The 19,220-nt window shown below is 40.4% G+C and overlaps 1 protein-coding gene across 4 annotated transcripts in view; it reads left to right on the top strand.

The window, feature by feature from the left end:
- GAS6 (growth arrest specific 6) overlaps positions 1 to 19,220 on the top strand; it is a 52,420-nt gene that overhangs the window by 18,819 nt on the left and 14,381 nt on the right. For all 4 annotated transcript variants that reach the window (XM_067295482.1, XM_067295488.1, XM_067295493.1 and 1 more), the window contains 8 exons: positions 3,854 to 3,976; positions 5,531 to 5,650; positions 7,855 to 7,980; positions 9,165 to 9,286; positions 10,068 to 10,186; positions 10,565 to 10,754; positions 16,479 to 16,643; positions 18,192 to 18,360. In XM_067295482.1, coding sequence (XP_067151583.1) covers positions 3,854 to 3,976; positions 5,531 to 5,650; positions 7,855 to 7,980; positions 9,165 to 9,286; positions 10,068 to 10,186; positions 10,565 to 10,754; positions 16,479 to 16,643; positions 18,192 to 18,360 — 1,134 coding nt within the window. The remainder of the gene's footprint in view (positions 1 to 3,853; positions 3,977 to 5,530; positions 5,651 to 7,854; positions 7,981 to 9,164; positions 9,287 to 10,067; positions 10,187 to 10,564; positions 10,755 to 16,478; positions 16,644 to 18,191; positions 18,361 to 19,220) is intronic.

The raw sequence follows: 19,220 nt of genomic DNA on the forward strand, positions 1-19,220 counted from the left end.
AGGGTAGTATTCTGCTGGGCAATATTTTTTTTCCATCTCGCTCTGCAAGACACATAAGGATGCAGTCTGAGGAAAAGAATCAGAGGCCTGAGGATCCATCAGATAAGTTGTACATGACCCTGTTGACTTGTTTTGGCTACTGAGTGACTTTGAAAACATTTCCATGTCTGGGAGGCTTAGTTTGTGCTGCTCCAAAAAAGGCTTGGTTTAGTGTACATAAATCATTATTTACTGTATACAAATTGTGGACTGTCTAAAAAAAGAAACACGCCGATCAGACCTGGCCTTCCTCGGCTTATCTCCACCACTACTCCTTCCCCAACCCCCCTGTGTTGTCTCAACTGAGCAGAGATATTTCTGGAGATACGCTGGCAGGTGCATGTTATAGACAGCCCACATAGCTGTGTTTTCTTTTGTGTGGCCAGTCTTCTGCCTTGTCTGTGGCTTTGCCCCAACTCTGCACAGCTGGAATGGTGGGGAAGGAAGATAATTAGGCCTTGTTCATGGTGAGTGGATAGTTATTTCTGTGGGGCTTTTAGTAAGAATTGTGTATCCATGCTTTTCCTACAGAGTTTTCTCAGGCATTAGTTTTTGAGCATCAAGACAAGATACTGAAAATACATATTTCTTTGGCAGGGTGCTGGTCAAATTCCATTCCTGAGCAGCCCTCTAGTTCCATCTTCCCTTGCCCACAATAGAATATTTTGCTGAGGCTCAGGATCTTCCCTGTGGCATAGCACTAGCTAGAGGTTGAAGCTGTGCTAGATACAGAAGACAAAAACCTGAAGTGTGAGAGGAGCTGGAACCATCCTGTGTTTTGGCTGAGGTGGATGAAATCACAACTAGAAATGCAATTTCTTTCACTTGTGGAGATGTTATCTTTTATGACCTTTTATAGAGCTCCTTTCTTCTCTTCCTGCTTTGCCCTCCTTGACTTAGCCCACCATATTCATTGATAGCCATTGCGAATCATCCATTGATTTCTGTCACCCGTTAGTCCTCTTTAGAAAAACAATGAGGTCTTTATTAAAAACATACTCATAGTGGACAAGTGTGTTTGTGATAATTGTTGAACTTGCACTAGACAGTCCTCATGTTAGAAGCTCAATTAAATACCCTACAGAGAAAGGTGTAAACAAAACTTTCATATTGTTTATTGTGATACTCCGTGGTAGGCTGGATAAACTGCAGCACTCTGTACTGCTAACTTGAGTCTTCAGGTAATTCATGGCTGCAAGGATGACAAACAGCATAGGTTCATGTGATTGAGAAAGAGCCATCCACTGTGGGTTGCATTAGCAAGAAATGTACAGTGCAGCCTGAGATTCTTGACTGTTTTTTTTCCTGATAACTATAATACAAATGCTATACAATGTTACCATATATTCTCTTGCCTTATTTTTATGCCTAACGTAGCACCAGTCTTAGGTGGCACTGCTATCTAGAAATGTTTTTCATGTTCACATCTAAATCAGTAACTGCAAGCAATAGTACTGTAAGCACTATGTAAGTGCATCAAAGGAAGTTGCTTCTCTCTGCACTCACAGAAATGTTAAAGTTTTTTCAAAGCAGCCTGTCATGAAGGTGACTTTCAGGGTCACATAGAGGAAGTTAAGAGAAATGTAGAAATAATATAATCCTGACAAAAGTAGGAGTTAATTCAGGTCTTAACTTTTCTTAATCTGAGAAATCTGACTAGGCTGCTAAGCTAAAAACAATTCCTCTCCTTGCACACCTCCCTGCTGCCCCATATGCCCATCAGTTCACAAATCATGTTTCAGAAAGTAATTAGGAGTGTGAACTGAGTGCTGGTTTCAGCAGAACCACTGTATGAAAAGGCATCCTTCCTGCTGCTCACTTAGTGTGTATCCACTGAGCACCTTCTGCCTGCAGCAAGTGTGGCCTGTGATACTTCATCTAGGTATCCTTGCAGTGATTTTGATTTGCTATGAGCAAAAAATGTGGTGTATTTCTGGGTAAGTTTTCAGTTTTTCCTTTATAATGCGACTAATAATTAGTCAATACTTAGCAATATGAAAGAAGTGCATAAAGTTGCCAGTGTAAGTACATAAGGCTGCCAATGTTGCACATACATTAATAACATCTTTTAAATATTGTTTTGACTGTATAGTGTTTTATACTGTATTAGTTTCTCTGATCATTTTACAGCAGGAATGAGTCAGAAGTCTGTGATTATTTTATCATTTAAATCAGTATATTTTGTCTGAGCAGGGAACGTAGTTCTTGGTCTGATGCATAGGACTGTTGCTAATCAAGGGCTCTGACTTTACCTGTCTGATCATTTTTTGTAAACTCCTCCTTTTGGACTCCTTCTGGACTGAACTGGGGTTCTGCTGATTTGTAAGGATGTATTGCCGAGATTGTAGGATTGGAGAAGGCATTGTTAATCATCATAATTCTTTCTCCAAAGACTGCTAGCTGCAGCAGCTGCAACAGCTCCTGTATGATGCACCAAAAGGACTGGGTAGAATCATTGCTTTGTGGCTGTGCCATCCCCACTCCAACATAGTTGGCCAGGCAAAATAAACTGCCAGGTGTGTTTATTAGAAGAGAAGCCTGGGCATCATGTGTTTATGTCTTAGGACTTCCTCCTTCAGTGCATCCTGTATGCTGGTGTGCACTGAGAACCATTTGAACCTGATCAGAGCCTTCACAAATTAAATGAATGTAGGGGGCTAAGTTGAGATGTGAAATTACTAGCAAAGAAACCCTAAACCCATCCTGATGTGAAGAGGAAGTCAGTGAAAAGTAACACTTAGCAGTATGTTACCATGTTTTGTATAAGTTGACATTTGTGGCAGAATGGACTGTGATTAAAGTTCCCCCAAATATAGAAGGCCTGCAGAAAGCCCCCTCTCTTTCCTGAACCCCACACCTGTATAGCAGCAAACAACATGATAGCTACCAACTCTTTTTTTTTTTTTTTATGGAGAAGAGGGTATTCCCTGATCCTTCATTTGACTATCTCTGCAAAACACTGTCTCTAGAGTTGGATGCGTAAATTCTACTCTCTGAGCAGTTACATAATAGTTTGATGTTTGTTCCCCCAACCATTCCCCAAATCCAGTGACTACTCTCTTGCACTATACTATTGCTGATCTGGGGCACCAAAGTTCACAGTGAAGATGAAGGAGGCATGGGTTGTCCCTTCCCATGGAGAATGCCCATTGCCACCTTTTGGAACTTGGCTTAAAAATCAGTGGCAGAACCTCTGTGCCACTGGAATTTACTCTCTGTTGGCCCAGTAGGGGCCTTGTGCTGTCTGTAAACTGGTCTAGTTGTTTGATTCTTATGCTGTTAACACATTGGTATTTCTTTTTTATTTTCATTCTACATACCAGAAATGACTACATGGACAGCTCTGTCAAAAATATCAAATACAGCCCTTTGCTAACAGCAAACCTATCGACCCTGATGAGATCCTCAGCTAAACTACCAAGAGTAATTGAAAAGAATATCCATCCTTCCTTGAGTACTGAATTGCTGGCTTCTTTCTATTTTCTTCAAAACTGGAGAGAGTTTCATTTTCTTAAAAATTAGCTGCTTTGAGTTGTTTTCAGGATGTTCCCTTCAAATAGGGTGTAGTAGTTCACTCCCTTTTGTAATGATGTGGATTCCAGCACATGTACTGTGCCACATTCTTGGCATAGCTTGTTCAGCATGTGAGTACGATGAATTAGCTCCCAGTTTTGCCAGGTATGAGTATTTTTGATAGTGATTCCATTACTGTTTAAGTGTCTTGACTTTAACAAAAGAGTGGGACATCTGGCTGTCAGTGACTTCAATGTATTACTCTGTTTTGTTTCTTTTTTTTATTGCTTATTTAAATCAGATTTGCCAAACCAGTGTTCTCCTGATCCTTGTCACAAAGAGGGGACTGTCAGATGCGAAGATCTTAAGGGAGACTTCTATTGTGAATGCAAACCTGGCTGGCAGGGAAAAACATGTGAAAAAGGTAATTGAGATTTTGTTATCTTTGATACTGGTCACAAAGATGTATTATTTTTGCTGTATTTTTAAATGATCACTGATACTGTGCTGAACAATTCAAAAGTCATGGTATTGAATCTGGATTACACAATGCTCATATTTTTTACCCTTCTGAGCATCATATAACTATGTAATGTCAACTTAAAAAAAAATAAACTTCATGCATCTCAGCCTGTTTTTGCTGAGGCGATCTAAGAAGTTATGCCCCAACTCTCTGTCCCACCCCTCTGAAAGGGACAGTAGAAATTAAGATGTACTGACTTTTCAAAGGTAATTTCTTCAACTGCTACTGCTAACCCTGATGTAACAGATTACACATTGCAGAGCCTGAGAAGCTGGCCCATGCTCCTTTCTGACACCACTGCAATGGAACAGTAACTTTTAGCAGACAGTTGGGTTCTGACGTTGTTGACGCCCAAATGGACAAAATTAGTATGTTAAAGCCTCCTTGCTAGTAAGGCCTTATTCCAAGTCCAGTTATATATTACTGCATGCTCCCATTGATTCCAAAGGGATTTCAGGCAGAAACTACTCATTTGTGTGAGAAGTTTCTGGGCCCAAGAGGACTTTGTGTCCTTTATGGATTATTGAAGTTCTTCCTCTTGTTTAGTATTTTCTGTTTTTCTGTGTGCAAGGCTTCCTACCAGGGCTACTGCTGTTCTGCCTGCCAGAACTAAGTAATTGCCAGAAATCATGTTCAGCCAGTCCAGGATTGTGGCAACCAAGACAGCAGGAGAACCAAAACCTGTATTTCTGCTGTGAAATTGTGGGAAAATGATGGGATCACTCTCAAGCAGCTTATTTAGGCATTTGTGATAGTTGGCTGATCAGTATACGAACAGCTCTGAGAGCTCAGCAACTGATCAGTCTGAAGTATGTCCCCTCTTTTTCTTATAAAATGCCATGAAATTTGCTGTTCTACCAATTAGCTAACTCTAGTTTCCCATATACAAGCAGGATAAAATGACCAGGTAGGGCTCACAGAGGGTGAAATCCAGGCTCTACTGAATTTAACAGACTTTTACTGTTAATTTCAGTGGAGCAGTTTCACTCACAGTGCTCAGTACCTGTGAATTTATTGTTTTTATGTTCTGATGAGCTCTGCAGTAGTAGGGATATTTTGTTCTTGTTTTATTCAAAGCTTTCATCCCAAGCTTACTGGTCTTGGTAGGATTTTAAAAGTTAGTTATAATATCTCTTTCTCTAGAAAAGCGAGAGGTCTGCTTTTGCAGATGGGCTCCTCCTCTTCACCTCCACAGTGACTAAAAATACTCTTCTACATGCTCATAATTGTGAGGGAGATTCTCAGTTCAATTACCTCTTTGACCTTTTTATTATTAAATGAACTAACATACTTGCAGTGATTGAATGAAATCTTTGTACTTTTTTATATTGTTATGTTGCAGATGTAATAATGTTTCTTGTCTGGACTTTTTCCTTCCCAATTCCTATCCCATTGCCACTCTCCAGATTATTTACAGAGCTGAAAAGCTGACTGTAACACTTTCTTTTGATGTAGATATTGATGAATGCAGTGTGCAACATGGTGGCTGTAACCAGATCTGCCTCAACAAGATAGGCAGCTACCGTTGTTCATGCTACAGCGGTTATGTTCTTAGAGACAGCAAAACATGTGAAGGTAAGCATTCCCCGGCCTCTCAGTTTGTTTCAGCTGATTCAGCAAATTCTTAGTGATCTGGGATTGTATTTCAGAGTGCTGGATTGCACTGAGTGGCCCTGGTCTCCTTCCTGCCTAGCCCTGCTCCTGGTGGTGGTTATTATTAGCTGCACTCTGCTGTGGTTGTAGTCGGTGCTCCAGCCAGCCCTGCATGCCTGGGCTTGTCAGTGGTCACACCGCACTGCTCTCCAACATCATAACACAGGCATGATTCACAGAGGATTTATGGCTTGGATTGGGCTAAATTGGTCCAGCTGATCAGGCCTCATATCCTGACATTGAAAGGAGGAAGGGCTGGCCAGATGCATTGTTATGATTCTTTCCAGTCTCACTGTGTTGTAGTATATGAGCTGGTTGTTTTTCTTTTGTGCGTTCCTTACTTTAATTTATTTTTTCTAAATTTGGATATGTGCAGCAGCTTATAAATTCAGATGGGTAAAGTGCAGAGAATAGAGCTTTTATTTCTTCTGGAAGACTGTAATTGAATATTAATAGCTGTAGAAAGGCCCTAGTGAAGGGAGGCAACTATTTTACATAACAGTTGAGAACAGAAAGTGAGGATCAGAAGTATCTGATTGAAACTGTGGAGTGAATTTATATCAACAAAACTTAAGCAACTGAGATTTTAAAAATGCTTCTTTTGCATGTTGAGACATAGACTCATTAATGGTCATGGCTGGCTGTTAATGTTATGTGAATCTCATGGAAAAAAAACAAGCAAATCTGCCTATACACCTTTTGCAGATGGTATGATGACATAGTTCTAAACAGCTTAGCCACCTCAGCTGAACAACATATTAATGCTACCAGAAAAAAGGCAAATAGCAGGATTGTATTTTCGTGCCCCTTCCCCTGTTTAAAGTGATAATTGTAAAGTTTATGTGGTGTCCCTTTCTAATGAGAACAGCCACTTAGAAGAGCCAAGAGTGAGGCTGACATCTTCACCTTTGAATGGTCCTCTGGTGTCAGTTGGCACGGATAGGTGGACACTGAATGTGGGTTTGACTCACAATTATATTTATTAGTTGTGGTGTGTACATATATTTGTATAACATTTTAGTACTGTTTATTAGAACACTGTGACACAGGACAAGAGGCAGTGGGCATAAATGGAAACACAGGGAATTCCATCTGAACATAAGGAAAAAACTTTTATACTATGAGTTTGAACACTGGCACAGGTTGTCCAGAGAAGCTGTGGAGTCTCCATCCTTGGAGATATTCAAAATCTGGCTGGACACAGTCCTGCTGTGGCTGACCCTGCTTGAGCAGGGAGATTGAACTAGATGTCTCCAAAGGTCCCTTCCAGCCTCGACTATTCTGTGATTTACATATACACACTAAAAGGTTCATTCTGTCTGTTGGTTTGTAGACTAGGCTTTGTAACCTACTCGGCTACACAGACTAGTTCACTCGTACATGGCAAAATTACCAACTGTAACATATAATTGCAGTATTAACATGTATTAGAAAGCAGAAGTAAATATTAAACTCTCTCGTAATATTCTGCAAATGTTTTGTCAACACCAGGATTTTGCTAGGTATTAGTTAACATGGTAGAAAAACATTTTTTGGTTTTATGGACAGCTAGTGCCAGCCCATCAACTGTCTCTGTAGAGAAATCCCACAATGTATCTCTTACAAGACTTCTTTGTGGCAAATTAGGCTGCTTCAACTCTCCTTTATCACTGCAGATCAGCAGATTTAGATCTTGATTTAGTAAATGTGAAAAAGGATTGTTTGGTTGTCTGAGGAAGGAGAACAAAATTCTGTGGTTGTTAAGTGTTCCTTTTGTGTTATGTTAAAAATCAGACTGCTTTTGTCATTTCCTGATTTCTGCTCTTTATCCTGGACTTTGTGCCCCTGAACAGAGTGGCTTTTTGGATTTTATTTATTTTATTTTTTTTACAGTTTTTCTTCTGGTTCACTTTGCATTGTTTTTTTCTAAAAGTGGTTAATGACTTAAAGAGAGAAACAACTGATTTTGGAAACCTGAAATCGTTTCTTATAGCTAGCTAACACTGAAGGTAGATTCTTAAAGATATTAGTTTTTCAGTTATGAAAATAATAGTCACATCACTTGACCCCGAGCCCACTCCACTGTGTGAACTCTGAAGTGATTATGTTCATCTGAAGGGGTATTGTTTAATTGTTTGGTTTTGCAGACATAGATGAATGCACAGCATCAGCAGACATCTGTGGAGAAGCTCGCTGTAAAAATTTAATAAGCTCATACAAATGTCTTTGTGATGCAGGCTACAAATATGATGAGTTGAGAAAGACTTGTCAAGGTAAGATCATGAAGTAATATCATGTTAGCATTTATCACATGCTTTAAAGCTATAAAAACACAGAAGTTTAACTGTACACTTTATTAAAAGTTTTTTTTCATCTTGCTTAGACACTAGACTTCTGTTGCCTTTCACTAGTTGTGAGCAAATACATTAAGTTTGCAGTCATCTTTTTTGGCTTGAATCAAGCTGTACAAGCTGGAGTCACTGAGATTTCTTGAATTTATGACAAGTACAAGATCTGGTAGAAGCTCAGAAGCATCTGTGCATATTGCTGTCTTTCTTTGTAGGACATGAAAAGTAACAGAGCAGTAGCTGTTGTTCTTTCAAAACCTGTCATATGGTATTTCTCTGAACTAGGAGCTTAATATGCATGGGACTATGTACAGTTCTGCTGGCTACATAGCCTGCAAGCTTTCTCAACTGAGTAAGTTTTGAAAGTATTCCAAAACTAGCATTGCTCCCTGCCTTTTTCTAAGTTAGTGTAATGACTTGAATCACACATCCACCAGCCCTATGGGGCTTGAGGTGTTTATCTGAGCCTGAAGAGATCTCTGTGGGCCATCACAATTTTTTTCCTGCATTTGTTTATAAAGTGGCTGAAAACATGCCAAAGAAAAAGAATGTGCTAAGAAGAAAGAAAAAAAGCAGAAAGAAAAAAGAAGAAAGAAAGAAGAAGAAAGGAAAAGAAAAAGAAAATAATGAATGAGAAATTCAGCTATTGCTTGTCTATTAAGGATCCATTGCTGCTGAGTAGCAATGAAGCAAGCAGCGCAAGCAGTCCCTGCTACCCTGAGTTGAAGGAGCAGGAGCCAGTCAGCATAGGAGTAGCAGAAGGGGTCTGAAGGGAGGAAGTCTTGTCTAGAAGTTAAAGCCTAGGGCTCTGAACCAGCAGACCAGAAGATGAGTTTCTCTTCCAGCCTTCCCACTGACTTGCTGTGTAGCTCTGGACAGCTTAAATCTGTGTGTGAAAACAGATTTGTGCAGATGCTAATACTAGCTCTTCCCTCCTGTAAGGATGTGGTACAGGGTAAGTACTGGCTATGGAGTACTTGGGCACATTCAAATGGAAGGTGCAGCAAAACAGCACCAATAACTTTTTTTTTTTTTTTTGCTACAGATGATTCATGTTTAAACAAACAAAATTTCTGTTTTCTCCTCTCTCCTTTGCTGGTTTTCTGCAGATATAGATGAATGTGAAGAGCAGCTCTGTGAACAGACCTGTGTTAACTTGCCAGGAAGTTACACCTGTCACTGTGATGGCAGAGGGGGAGTAAAACTTTCCCAAGACATGAACACCTGTGAGGTAAGTTAGTCTTTTTCCAGTAACTGCAGAGCAGACCTTTCTTTTATACTGCAATTAAGAATAATTGGTGAAGCTCTGCACCAAAGCCATTCGAGCTGAGTGAGCAGTAGAAGAGAACTGTACTGCTAAGGTCATGCAAGCTGGGAAGGAGGCTCTACTGAGGACAGTAGCTCTCCTGAGAAGGAGGATCTCATTAACATTGTACAGGGGGATGTTCACTTGAAGTTTCTCAAGCTCTTCTCCTATCCTATTCTGAAAAGACCATGGCAGTGATAGCACTGCCTGTCCCCCATTTGGCTGTGAGTTACCCCTGGCTGCACAAGCTTTTCTATATTAGACCCAGTAAGACGGTGCGGAGGTCTCAGGGCATATGGTTTAAGTTACAGAACAGCACTTGCGCTTTACACTTTCATGCTTCAGTCATTTGAGGTGGGTGGGCTTCAGTGGCACAGGCTGCTTCTGCATAAACCAACCAATAGCAGGTTCTTAGCACATTTTTTGTTGCAAGTACTACGCTGCAGTAGAAGATGTGCTGTACCTTATGAGAATGGTTTCATTTTGCAATGGGAAACATTCTTCCATGGTGGATGAATAGGAGTGAGGAGAGAAAGAAGGAGGAAATGTCCTCAGGATTGAAATGACTGTCTTTTGAGAGTATAACCATTAAAGTGCCCTAAACTACTATATGTGTAGCGACTATATGTTTGAAAGAAAAAAAAAAAAGGCATACTGTTCGATTCTCTTCTTTCTGTTGTGTGAGGAAAATATGTTTTGATTATAGAACATTATACCATGTGTGCCTTTTGCTGTTGCAAAAAGTATTAAATCGTTATACCTGGGGAGGATGTTCAGTGGAACCCCTGTTATCAGACTGCGTTTTAAAAGGAAACAACCGACAAGGTGAGGACAATTTTGAATGGCAGCTTTAATGTATGCGATGCAGTTAAGTTGTTAAAATAACACTTACTACTATGATCATCATTATTTGTTTGGATTATGGAGTCCTGTTATGCTAAACATTATCCAAACCAGTAATTGAGAGACTCAGTCTTGACCACAGAGCTCCTAAGATAATTGCTGAAGTACAGTAATGTATTCTTTAGTCATGACTTCATGTTAAAATCCCTCTTCAAGCTGAAGTCTTTCAGAAATGCATTAAAAGCTAGTGCATTTTAACAGTGCTTTATAACTATTAGAATTGATGCTATCTGTATGGAAGTACTTTGTGGTTTCTGAACTCTGCATAACTAATTTATTTCTTGACACCTGTGTGGTCAGACTTGTGGCTGAGTTCGACTTTAGAACGTTTGATCCTGAAGGTATCCTTTTCTTTGCTGGAGGCCATCAAGACAGCACATGGGTAGTCTTGGCTTTGCGCAAAGGACGGTTAGAGCTGCAGCTGAAATACAATGGGATAGGCCGCGTGACCAGCAGTGGACCACTTATCAACCATGGCATGTGGCAAACAGTGAGTATAGACCACTTCTGCGATCTTACGCTTTCTTTGCATGTTCCTGCTGGGCTCTGTCAAGTGTAGCAAGCTTTTGTGTATTTGTATTTTCGAGAAGATGCCTTTTCAACCTATTATTTCAGTGGTCAGAGCTTTTGCTTGCATGCTGGTATATTATACGTTCTATGGTATAAATAACAGTATAGTGTATTTCTTCTAACAAATTGAATTATTCTTTACATCCAGGGTAAACTAGAGTGCATCACTAGTTTGCACAATGCTAGCATAAATAGAGCAGGCACAGTGCCTCCTCTGAGACGGATCGGTGCTAAGTTGGCTTTAACTGTTCAAGAAGACACCCTCTGGGTGGGTGTAGGAAGGGAGGAAGAGGGAAAAAGCTCTTTAGTTTTTCATTTAAGAAAGTTTCCAAGGCTGGTTTGTTTGATGTGTGGTGTGTTTGGTTTGGGTTTTTTTTGTTGTTGGTTTTCTTGTTTTTTGTTTTGTTTTGTTTTTTCACAGGGCTCTGTTCTGGCCTGTGATTTCTTATGCTATAGTATCCTTTCTTAAACTCTGAAGGCTTATTTAAATACAAAATAGTCCATGTAAAGTCCCGTGTAAAGACATAGTCTATTAGAAAATAAATGGATCTCTGCTTACTAGAAACATAATCCCAGCAATCTCACAAGATGTGCTCCATTTTGGAGCTTGTATGGATTCATGTTCTTGACACTCTCTCAGAATGTCTCCTGATGATTAGGGAAGTATCATATACTTGGGTGTTGCCGTTGGTGACAGGATCACTAAAACCTCCTGCAGTATGATCTATAATAGGTTAGGATTTTATATATGCATCTTCTCACTTGTGCCTTTCCCCTCCACACTTTCATTTTTCCATACTTAATTTTTACTATTAGATCTTTTGATCGTTAGTTAAGTTGATGTGTTTTGGGAAATGGATGAGAAGTTCTGAGTTAACTTACATATGAGAGAAACACAGATATTGGTAACTGTGGAATTATTTCTGTTTTAAACCTTTTTTAGTGTAAAAATTTCAGAATTGTATGTTTAAAAAAAAAAGCAAGGTGGAAATTTTTTTTTTCCCTAATGAACAGATAGATTGTCCTTGAGTGCATGTATTGTCAACTGCTGACATTTGGTAATATTTCCAGTACATGAAGTGATGTTTAATTCAGTTCCTTACTGTCAATGAAACAAATAATTTTGGATTTCAAATGCAGAGTGGTAGAGGTTCACCGAAGCTACAGGTAAAATGTATAATGTGCCGTATCTTTACAGGTAGGAATAGCCTCAAGCCAGTTCTTACTAAATTAAAGATTCTTTCTGCTAATCTGAAATACAGTGATCTCTAATTGCCTGCAGGGGGAGGATGGTATGGCCTGGCCTTTAGAGTTGTGAAGGAAGAAGTAAAAACTGGAATTGATGCCACTGGGCTGATTTGGCAGTCACATAAAACAGTTATTGTCTGGTTAAACCATTTAACATAGGAGTGTAACATAATTATTAAGTGCCAGACCTTTCTGTGAAGTAATTGCAAACTTTCCTGTATCAGTTTTGGGGGAGATGTCTGGAATTTGTTTTCTTTCTTTAAGTAATACAGGCATGTTCAAACGCATAGGAGTTACAGGGTAAACAGTGCAAAGGCTGTGTTCGCTTCCTGCAGGCGGAGAAGGCAATATGATAAAAGTGCTTATTGCCTAAAGGTGATATTTACAATTGCCAGTCTCCTGCCATTCAACTAGGGGTCTTATCCCCGTGTACCACTGTCACCAAGAAATTGCCTGTTTGAGATCAGACTGCTTGCTGCAGCAGGTACTGTCTGTGCATGGTTTTTTTAGACATTGTATAAATCCACTGGAAACTCTTTTCAAGACTCTGTGCAGCTTCTGGGGACAGTGCAGACCAAGCTGCAGATGCTGTGACAGCAGCACCTGCCCTGAGTGGTGTTAGAAGAGAGCAGCCACACCGAAGGGGGGCAGAGGTGCTGCATTGCTGCCACTGCCATCAGCAGTGCTGCCATCAGCATAGGCTGGGCAGGGCCTCGCAGCTGCCAAAAGATGTAGTATGGTATGAGCAGAGGAGGGAGAATCATGCAGTGCTGGCACAGGAGTGCTTGCTTGGCACTGAAGTCAATGGCTGTAGCTCTGGTGGTGCAGCTGTCTCCCAAAGTTAAATTATTAATGTTGTGCCTGATGCTTGCTGAAGGCAGAAGGATTTAACTACAGAGGAAAAGCAGTAATGGGAAGGAACCTTTAGTCTCTTGACTTCATGGTTCACTCACCTCTGAGATTTGGGATGCTGCTTGTGTCACTGGGGTCCTGTTAGTCCTTGGTTTCTCCTTTCCCTGCTTCATTTTCTCCCCTTGCCTCCACCCTGCCAGTGTTTTCTTCTCTATTGCTTAACAGTCAATGTCGCCCCTATCTCTAAATACCCTCTAATCTGTATGGATGAGCCATGCAACTATAAACATGATCCTCTCATTCTTCCCTTCCTTGATTTCTCCTCTTTCCTCTGTCTGGCATGGTTTTTAATTTTGGAAATCCTTTCAAGGAAGGGTTATGCATTTTTATGTGGCTCCTTTTATGAAACATGTAGCCACACATGTTATTTTAAGTATGGACCTCTGTGTACTTTTCAGCCTCATATTCTGTGAAGTGCAACCCAAACAACCTTCAGAGGTCATAACTCGGGCTCATTAAATGCAGTTTCAGGGCTTTACTCTGGACTTCAGTGTGCGTAGGATCAAGCCCTTAGTTTTGGTAAGGCCTGGAACAGTGAATTTTGGATCCTTGTGGGAACTTTATAAGGATTGTGAGAAAATAGTAATTTTACTATTTAACTTTCAGCAAATGAAAAGACAGTTGCTATTTAAAAGCAGAACATATCAAAAAGCCATCAGCATCGTATGTCTTTTGGTCTCTTGAACAAAAATTGCACAATTTTATGGAAATATTAAGACATCGTCAAAACTTAAGGCCAACATTCTTACCTAGGTGTATTCTCTGATGTTGATGTCTTCTAATTTATTTTTAGCTGATCATTCCCAGCATTGAAAACACAAACAATCAAACCTCAGGAAAAACTGTTCATACAATTATTTATGTGTAATGCAGCTGAACGAAGTGGCATGTGTGAATTGATGATGGTACATTTGCCTTCTGTTTGTGTTGCATTTCCAAAAAAACAATCAGCATTTTGTGTTATTTTCAATGTTTAGTTTAGTGCTGATATGAGGACAATATAGTTAGCAAAAATAATCAACTACCTGCACTGTTAAATGTCAGAGCTGAAAGTTAAGCAGTCATAAGCAGACTCATATTTGGCTTTAACCCTGCAGCTGTCTCTAGTCTAATCCCTTTTCAGTGCTGTCCACTTGCTTTCCAGCACAAAGCAGACAGGCTGGCTGTGCACCATGAGTTATACAGAGCATGAAATTGAAACACAAAACTGACTGTCCTTATGGCTAAACTGTATGGGAGCACTTAGCTACTAGAACCAACCACCTGAAAGTCTCAGAGCATACTATCCGCCAGCAGTAACTAGTTAAGCCTTACAACAGTAGGAGTGAATTAGAGCAGTCTGCTCACTACTAAAATGCTTCCCCTTTTGGTTTGTAGGTGATGGTGGTGCACCAGCAATTAAGCTTTGAATATAAGGAACCACAGCTGAAACTGCCTGAGGGCAGTGCGAAGTAGGCAGAATGTAATTTCCTAAATTGGAATTCCTCAAGAACTTCCATGGGGATTAACCCCTTCTGCTATGAAAGTTTCCACTGATTTGTTTTTTTTTATTTTAATGATCAGAAGCAGCTAAGAACTCAGACTAATTTTTAAAAGAATATAATTAAGATCTATATGTTAATACTTCTTATATCATTTAATAAAATTTTAGAAGCACTTGTCGCCCCGGAAGTTGAAGGTTTTCTTCATAGAGGAAACACAGCGGGGGCATTGCTTCAGCCAGCTTTTCCACATCCTCCACTCCTGTTTGTTCCATGGCTGCCTGTGGTCTCTGCTAGGAGCAGGGAGACGGTCCATGCCAGCAACTTGTGGCGTTCTGTACCCCTGTGCAGTGGGATAGCGGTGACCACAGCACAGGGTAGAGACACCCAAATGAGGTTTTAGCTAGACAGCTATCATACCTAAACTGGTTTGGCTGTGGCTGCCAGGACCTGATCACACACTAATGTTCCCAGCTTATCGAGTGGACTTCACAGCCTTTCAGTACCCAAAAAAGACTATTTAAAACTGGCTCATGTGTCTCCACTGAACACAGTGAGGTAGTGTAGATGCTACTTTAAACAGGCAAATTTAAGACAAGTAAATTCATGTCCTACAGGATACAGCATGGAGCAACCTTCAGATGTAAACAGTGTTTTAACAATATAAACCAGGCTGTACTGGAATGAGAAGGAAAGAGTTTGATATTCTGTTAATAATCTTTTCAACTATCAAATCCCCTTAATCTTCATTACTTAAGACGACGATCCAAGGGGAGTGTCCAAGTATAAACATGCTCAACCCTGTCGTTCTTTACGTTACATCCACAGACAAGGAGCTCAGCTTGGCTGATCGAAACAATCTTTGGACAGGTATTCTCAAAATGCGAAGAGAAAGATACTCATGACCTGACCTACTTAGCAGGGTGAAGGAAGAACAAGTCTAAATAACTGCTAAACTTGTTGATGAGATATTTGGTTCTATACAGTGATTGACTGGCAGAGGGTTTTAAATCAAGTATCTGGATGTCCCAGGGAATAGACCTTTACAGATGAAGAATGAGCATCTGTCATGTAGTGGGAAGGAGGAGTGCTGTGGTAAAGATTATGAAATAGCTACTACTTTCTTCTGCCCTACAAGAAGAAAGAGGTTGCCTTCCTCTGTAGCCCCAGAATGTCCTGTGTGTAACAGAATCCATGTCACTGTTAAGCAGGGTGTTACAGATCAGGTTTGTGCCTGACTTCCTCCTCTCCCTCCCCAGAGGTGGCTGCTTTATAGTGTTTCTCTGTGCAGCCTGGGCTCTTGTTTTGCAATGAGGCACCTTGTGGCACTTCTTTGTGCCAATGCGATACCCCAAGTATAGCAGTTCAATAAAAATTATGGCAGATTTTTGAAATTTCAGTGGTGACAGACTCTTCCTAAAAGTAGCTCTTCAGAGAAGTGGAGGTAAAACTTGCATAGACCTTTCAAAACAAAAATTATTGCCTATTTCAGATTTTTATTACCCTTTCAGATATGCCATCTTCTGTTGTTCTTTTTTTCAGCAGTCATATTTAAAGATTAGACTTGCTATGGCTGGAAAGCTTCTGTGTTATCCTTCACTGGTCCAACAAAAGACATCCTCTTATCTGTCTTCCCAGCTTTTCCTTTCGCATGCAGCTGCAATGGGAAGTTACTAATTAATAACTCATTATTGCATTTAAACTTTGCATGGACTGTTATTTAGCAGCTTACAAATGTCAAGTAGTTGATCCACTTATATATTTTCATCTAGCTGTTTTGAAGTAGCTGGGCTCTCTTTGCCTAGGCAACTCCAGGTTTCTTTATAGAGTAAAGATTTATGTATCAAGGTGGAATTTAACTTGACGGTAAATAAAGAGGCTCAGGGACAGAAAATATTTCTCCATCTTGGTGATTTCACTAGTGGTATCTGTCTTTAGTTGAGACTGCAGATATTAAATTCTTTTTATACTGAATTTTTCTATTTACAATTTTACTTCTTCAGATCTCTGTCGAAGAACTCGAAAGAAGTTTGGTTATAAAGGTCAACAGGGATGCAGTTATGAAAATAGCTGTCTCAGGTGACCTGTTTACTCTAGACAAAGGACTGTATCAGCTGAATTTGACAGTAGGAGGCATTCCTTTCAAAACAAAGGACCTTATTCTACCTGTAAGTATAGCATGATCATTTGGGTTGTGTTGCATGTGTGAAGGGCTTGATTTCATCTTCTTTTGGGGTAATGTAGGTCCTTCCTGAGAGCAGTTCAGCCTGCCCTGAAATGGGTGGAGTTATCACCTTCTGGATACGCATTTCTCTCCATTGACTATAGAGGGAGCCTAAGCCAGTAGGGAAGGTGAGACTCCTGATTTTTTTTGATGGATAAGCTTGGGTGAGATCTATTCCACCCTTGGCCTGCAGAATTAGGACACAGCAAAATTGGGGCATGTGGTAAAGCCCTGAGAACTAATAGTGATCCTGCTGGCTTTGAAGTGGCCCAGGTGTATCAGTGGGTGTGTTGTGGCTGTGCGAGGAGATGGTTGTGCCCGCTGGGTTTTGGAGCAGTTTTGGGGCACTTTTTGCACTGTGACTGAAATTTGTGCTTCATGTATATCATACCATACTTTTGCCACTGCTTGCTTTTGCTGTCTCTGTTTAGTAAGACCCAAGGAAAAACAGGGCTCTTTTCTCTTTATTTCCCCCCAGTTGAAGTAAGTGGAGTGTAGAAATAAAAGGCACTCTTTGGGTGAGATTGGCTGATTGCTATATTTCTGAAATAGCTACTGCTCAATTTGTTTTGAATGTCTACCACACACACAGCTGGCACCTTGAAGCCAAGATTGGCATCTCTTTATTTTTAAATGAGGTGACAAGCTTGTGGCTCCATGACTGGGAATGCAGCAGGCTGAGGGAGGCTTCTGTTCCTTACAAGAAGTCATTCAGGGCCACTGCTTGTCTGAAACATTAAACTAGGGGTGTGGTCTGAACATAGGACTGAGAGCCAAAAACTCCTGAGATTTTTATCCTGCCTTGGACACTTATTCTCTCCCTGCCTCAGTTAATTGGGGATAATATTGCTGATTTAGAGGCTTTACAAGGAGCCTTCTCCTTAGCTACTGTCTCACTTTTAGTGCTAACATTTGGGTACAGGATAACATAACTAGAAGCTGGAGCGAACAAGGTGTGTACAGAGTACTGTGCACATCTTGTGGCTTAGGCATCCCTCCCTAAAGCCAGAATATAGCAATTTATACCATGGCCAGGTCCAACATGCTGTGTGTCATGAAGGCTGTTTGCAATGGCACAAAGTATGATCTTTTTACCTCAAGTTAGCATCCAGTATTTGCAATGCAGAATTATGGGTGTTAAAAAGCTTTGGCTTCAGAGCTTTAGAAGTAAATGCCATAATGATGTTTAGCATGTAGAAATGGCTAACAGAATCAATACAACCAAGTTGGGGCCTGCGTTAGCTACTAGTGCCCTTCAATTCTGTGGAGGCAAGTTGATCTTGGGAGGTCCCTGGGGAATACTGCTTATTTACTTGGGGCTGCAGGGTTGGGCTTGCAGCCAATTGGGTTACATACTGGTAACATGTTGAAATGATTTCTTTTTGCATTTGATATCATAATACACTTCAGTCTTATATGATTCCTCTGCACCTGGAATCAGTTATTCACTGAATAGCAATTTAAGCTGCAAGATACTGTTTTATCTTCCTAGATAAACCCTCGGCTGGATGGTTGCATGCGGGCATGGAACTGGCTGAATGGGGAGGATACCACTATCCAAGAGACCATAAAGATGAATGACAAGATGCAGTGCTTTTCTGTAGCAGGACGAGGGTCCTTCTATCCTGGCCGAGGTTTTGCTGCATTTAATCTTAGTTACAGTAAGTACTTTTTTTTTTTTTTTTTTTTTTTTTAATTTCTAAGCTGTTGTTCTGTCATATGAGACATACTTGGTAGAGCAAAAATAAAGTTTAGAACTTGCATGTATGCCAGCCTGGATGGAAAAAGAATAGCTGAACTTGTGGTTCACAACAAAGGAAGGCCTATATATGCTAGTTAGAACCAGTGCGAATATGGTCAGCACTGATTGGGTTCTCTCTGTGTGGCTTCAGCAATTTGACATCTGGGCTGGCATATGCTCCAGCTCATCTGCATTGTTAGTGGCTTCACAGTCCCTCCATCAACACTGTAGCTGGTTCCAGGCCTTTCCAGTGTTTTCTCCTAAGTAAGGAGAACTGCAAGCCGTAATGCTGCATCTTGGGTTTATGATGGACAGAAAATCAATATTGTCTGTAGCAAAATACCCAAGATCAAATTTACTTTTAATCATTGGGTGATACTTGTTACGCCTGGGACAAACACCCTAAGCTTTTCATGGATACGAGCTGGGTGAAATTGGCCTAGATACAGTAATAGCAAGTTTCAAACCAAGCTTGACCGTACTAATTTAGCGTTCAGAAGGACACCTTTTCTTTGTCTGGATTATTCTGTTTGTTTATATGTGTGATATACTGTCAGTACTTTTAAACCATTACAAGTGCCAACCATCTATTTTAGTTCTGTGTACAAGTCCTCCTCTCCAGAAGCCTTCTGTGCAGCGTTATGTGGGTTTTTCTGCTGTGCCACTGTAACTTAGGGAGTATCAGGTGTCTGTCATCTTGTTTACTGCATAGATTCAAAAGCTGCAAAGTAGAGACAATGCAGCGTCTGAAGTGCAGTTGAGAACATTCAGCAGAAAAGT

This window comes from Apteryx mantelli, chromosome 1 (genome assembly GCF_036417845.1).
Source record: "Apteryx mantelli isolate bAptMan1 chromosome 1, bAptMan1.hap1, whole genome shotgun sequence".
Classification (NCBI taxonomy): domain Eukaryota; kingdom Metazoa; phylum Chordata; class Aves; order Apterygiformes; family Apterygidae; genus Apteryx; species Apteryx mantelli.